The following is a 5,108-nucleotide window of genomic DNA, read 5'->3' as shown; positions in this document are numbered from 1 at the left end:
TGTGTTTTGGAGATAAATCATTCTTCCTTGCCATTTCATTTTGGTGTGTGTGGGTAAATAGTGGGTGTATGTATCTATGTGTTTTGGAGATAAATCATTCTTCCTTGCCATTTCATTTTGGTGTGTGTGGGTAAATAGTGGGTGTATGTATCTATGTGTTTTGGAGATAAATCATTCTTCCTTGCCATTTCATTTTGGTGTCTTTCTTGTTTACATTTTCCGTGCCAAACGTCATTATGTTTAAGCAAATTCAGTTTCTCTCTTTCTTGCTTGAAGAAGCTACTTATTATGCATACTGTGTCAACATTGCTCTCCTCTGTTCTTCTGTGCATCAATAAGTGGTCAAAGCCCAATTGTTGAGTGGTTATTTCTAGATGTGCATGTGCTTATCTTCTAGACGGTGTGAATATATTGTTACTTGTATACCTTTTTTAACAGCGATATATTTTGCTCTGTTGGTCTGTTTTGCTTATGACACCTTTACTCTGTTTATCTCTTGAAACATATTTGCAGATTACCTGTTTCTTTTCTTTTCTTTTTTTACTTTCTGTTCCAGCTTCTGTCTCAGTTCTTCTGTCTGTCCTTCTGCCTGTTTGTCTGTCTGCCTTGTCTATATGTTTGTCTATCTGTTGATCTGCTTGTCTGTCTGTTTCCTTACTACATTCATCCCATGTCTCTTTTCTTACCCTCCCACTTATTTTAAAATTTTGATATTCACAGCACAGATTTTAGTCCAGTTAGTTGTTATGTATTGTAGAGGTTTTTAATTTTTAGCCGAGGTTTATTTTAAGAAAACGTGATGATAAAGACTAAAAAAACAACAAAAAAAGCAAACGAAAGACCCTTTTCATAAATCTGTTCCCCTGTGTTGTAATTTGCAGCAATGTCAGACGTGATGCTGGAGGTTGTGGTTAACTTGGGACCGGGTAAAGACAGAGTTTCATTTTAGAAATTTGATTTGGAAATCATCCCGAAATTGTTTTTTTTTTAAATGGGAGCTTTGTTTTTGTTGCTGTTTATGATTCAATTGATTCATCATTTTGAAATTTTAGTTTGTTGCTTTTTGTTTGTTTAAACAAGGAGCAGGACAGATGGGGGAAGGGGGGAGTACAGAGTGGGTGGGGCAAGCTTTGGATGCTTCCTTTTATTGTCAATTGCTTTTCTCCTGTTCTTTTAGACATTTTTTTGTTTTTGCTTCTTATGTTGTTGCGACGCCGTAAAACTCTAACTAAACTAACAGGTTGGTTTTTTTTGCTTGTGCAACTATATGCATTTGCGCGGTCTGTTAGCTCAGGTAATATTTTGATGGATTGCGGAGCAGATGGTCTCGTTTGAATCTCAGACTGGGTGTCATTTATTTAACTTTGATCATTGTGTAGAGTTTTCATTCAAGGTCCTCGACCCTAGTGGCTCAGTTGTATCAGAGATGGACGTTAAATTTGGAGGTCCTGCTTCTTATATAACTAAATAATGTTGATAATCGCTGTAAACCCATGCACTTACTACTATATACTTTCACGATTTGCATGTGATTGTCCTGATCATAGGCTCATTTACTGTTCTAGAAAAGAGAGAAAACTGGTGATAAAAAGAATGAACTGAATATTCAAGTGAATTAGTTAAACCAGCTTGTTTTTTTAAATTAATGATATATGTATGTGAGTGTGTGTGCATGTTTGTGTGTGTGTGTTTGTGTGTGTGTGTAAATAGTGTGTGCATGTATGTATGTGTTTTGTGTGTGCGTGCGTGTGTGTGTGTGTGTGTGTGTGTGTGTGTGTGTGTGTGTGTGTGTGTGTGCTAGCTATAGCTCTATTAATAGTACTATTTCTTTCTATGTGATGTTTCTTCCATACAGGGGCCTGTACCCCAGACCCAGAGGCTGACAATTCCAAAGGGAAAACGTCACGACCAGGCAGTGCCGAGAGCAAGAAAGGCATCCTTATCTCCAGCTCCCGACACTCCACCGGCAGTGTCAGTCCGCGACGGTCGCGCAGCAACTCTGGTACTTCTGAATTTTCCATATGTAATAGACAGCGAAAGATCAAGTCAGTATGTTAGTGTTTTAGCGCCTGTGAATGGCCGCTTGCACTGTATGCTTCTCTGGAAGTTGAGATTGTTTCAGAATGCTAACAGGTGTGCCGGGGTAATAGTATAGATTGTGAAGCGCATAGAGCTTGCTGTTGAGTGGGAATTTCTGATATACAAATGCTGTTTATTATTACTATTATTATTATCAATATGTTTGATTCTTTTGTAAAGGTTCACACCCTGCTTAACACAAATCAGTGATTTTTGTGGGCTCGACTCAGTTGACCTAGCTTGTCAAGGTCAGTCCATGTTGTGTAGGATATATCTCCGCAAAGAGACTTATTGAATTTTTGTGATTTAAAAAAAATGTTCACACCGTTTTTTATGTAATAAAGATAATACATGAGCTGGGCTGCTCTGTGTTATGTAGGTTATATCTCAACAGATAGACTTTGAGTCTTTATAATTTTTTTGTAAATGTTCACTCTGCTTGGACCTCTTTTCAGACTGTGAATGGATATATCCCAACAAAAAGATTGTCATATTTGATATGGATATTTTTTATGGTAGGGAAATTTTGGATTTTGCCTAGGTGGTGGCCTGACAGCTTACTCTTCTATGATTTTCAACCACATTTAATGTGCATAAAGCGATAGATCTTACACATCTTAAGATCAAGGATGTGCAGGATGAAAGAAATTGAATGAGTGAGAGAGTGTGAAGACGGGCCCACTGGCGTACAAAAGATGTGGGTCCTTTTTTTTATAAGTAAATTTTACGACACTTGCAACACAATAAGGCCATATGAGTGTTGAAGAATATATGTGTTACAAGAGAATAACATACACAAAAAAGAAGTGAGGAGAGATAAGGACGATAGATGTTTGATAAGAAAGAAGGAGCAAATCACACAGGAGCACCTGCCAACCACCCACAGGTGTGGGTTCTATCTGCATTTGGGAAGGAATTTTTCCGAGTATCTCCGTCTGTCTGCAAGGATACTGCATCCTTTCTTAGCCCTGGTAAACCCAGACAGGCAAGCATCAAGGCAGCCCTCCTCCTTAATGATCTAAATTATGTCAATGGGGGCATAAAATATTTACAACTACTATTATACATAAAACCGGCCCCTTTTACCTTTTAGACTTTAACAAAAGGGTGAGGGTTCAGCTGTGGCTGGATTTAAAAAACCCAACCACAACAACAGCAATGTTTTGGATTTTAACAGTAATTTGGACTTGTCCTCAGTTCACTGGGGAGCTCCGGTGCCCCTCGAAGAGTCGGAGCTAGACCTGGGGGGTAAGGACGAGCTGGACACAAACACTGTGCCCGAGAGCCTGATGGAGGTGGTGGAGGCACAGCAGAGGAATCTGGACCAGTGGTGCTTTGCCGAGCACTTCAAGCCTCACATCCTGGCACAGGTCAGTGCCGACCATGTTCTGAGCCGTTTTCAAAACTGTTTAGCTTGTTTTATTGTGAGCACTTCAAGCCTCACATCCTGGCACAGGTTAATACTGACCATGTTCTGAGTTGTTTTCAAAACTGTTTAGCTTGTTTTATTGTGAGCACTTCAAGCCTCACATCCTGGCACAGGTTAATACTGACCATGTTCTGAGTTGTTTTCAAAACTGTTTAGGTTGTTTTATTGTGAGCACTCCAAGCCTCACATTCTGGCTCAGGTCAGTACTGCCATCAACTGACAAAACGCCTTTTTAAAAATTCACAGCTGTTTTGAGAAAAAATGCATTTTTAATTGTCAGCGTGACCATTAAAGAATAGGCGATCTTCCGAAATTTGAATTCTAATTTATACAGGGTTTTATTTTGACAATATTGTTGTTTTGTTTTGGTTTATTTTTTTACTGTGCAACCCAATATTTCTGTGTGTCCAGATTCTGAACGAAGCATCGTACCACCTCCCATTCGCCGAGACATACCAGCACAAACGTGACGAGACCCTGATGCTGGTGCTGCACAATCCGTACAGCCTGGAGCTGCAGAACCACGTGGACTGGCACAAAGAGCTGCACTCCAACATGGGCTTCAGGTAAGAGGAACAGGAGGAGTGTGCATGCCATGGGAATCTGGGGAGTTGTGCTTTGGGTCAGGGAAACAGGAGAATTGTGCGTGTGTGGGAAATGGAGAACTGTGTTGGGGAAGTGAAAAATTGTGTGGGGGAAACAGGAGAATTGTCCATGGGAAATGGAGAATTGTGTGGGGGGGGGGAAGAGGAAAATTGTGTTGGAGAAACAGAATTGTGTGTGGGGAATTATGCATGGGAAACAGGAGAATTGTGTGTGGGAAATGGAGAATTGTGTGAAAATCTGGGAAATTGGGCATGGGAAACAAGAGACTTGTGGAAAATTGTGCATGGGCCAACAATGATTAGCTGTATTTTTTAATATCTTTTTCCCCAGCCACAATTGAAACTGATATCATTTTTAAAAAATCTAAGGACGATATTGATATTTCCAGAGCAAAATTGGGGGGGTGGGGTGGGGTGGTGAGTTATTTTAGCATTAATAAATATGATATATGATACTAATACCAACAGACGGAGATTATTGGTATGTGTTGTAAGAACAAAGCTGCTTTCTGTGCAGGGAAATTAGATATTGATTTGAGAATTTATTTTTGATCAAATTTTTTTCGGTCCTTCTTTTCTTCAGATGTGACAGTTTTTCTTAATATATAAAACGTTGCACTCCCCTGCTCTGTCAAATAAAAATGTACTAATGGGTGCATGAGTGCGTGTGTGTGTGTATGTGTGTACGTGGTGAAACACCTAACCAATGTGCCAGGATCTGGACAATAAAGATGTATCTTATCTTATCTTATCTTATCTGCAGGAACTATCTCGAATACACTGCAGAATCCATCACGGAGTGGCTGAAAGAGAAAGAGGCAGAGTACCAAGCCTTGATGCTGTCCAAAGAGGTGGAGTCTATCCAAAAAGAGGAGGAGGAGAAGAGTAAAGCCTCGGAGAAGGCTGAAACCAAGGGGAAAAAGTCACCTAGGAAATCACGTAAGATGATCGATTTATCATCGGCTAGCTATTCATACAGGGACAGGGGATCCTAA

General features: G+C 39.9%; 1 protein-coding gene across 1 annotated transcript in view; it reads left to right on the top strand.

Annotated features, from left to right (window-relative positions):
• The window catches only part of LOC101860269 (sperm-associated antigen 17), a gene marked incomplete in the record, with an annotated part of 61,954 nt that overhangs the window by 21,198 nt on the left and 35,648 nt on the right, over positions 1-5,108 (top strand). Inside the window, 5 exon segments of the mRNA XM_035971223.1 lie at positions 882-926; positions 1,856-2,002; positions 3,277-3,449; positions 3,920-4,074; positions 4,877-5,052. Of these exon segments, the coding sequence (XP_035827116.1) occupies positions 882-926; positions 1,856-2,002; positions 3,277-3,449; positions 3,920-4,074; positions 4,877-5,052 (696 nt within the window).

This window comes from Aplysia californica, unplaced genomic scaffold (assembly GCF_000002075.1).
Source record: "Aplysia californica isolate F4 #8 unplaced genomic scaffold, AplCal3.0 scaffold00399, whole genome shotgun sequence".
Taxonomy (NCBI): domain Eukaryota; kingdom Metazoa; phylum Mollusca; class Gastropoda; order Aplysiida; family Aplysiidae; genus Aplysia; species Aplysia californica.
Note: the sequence above shows the minus strand (reverse complement) of the source record. Positions and strands in the feature narration are given on the sequence as shown.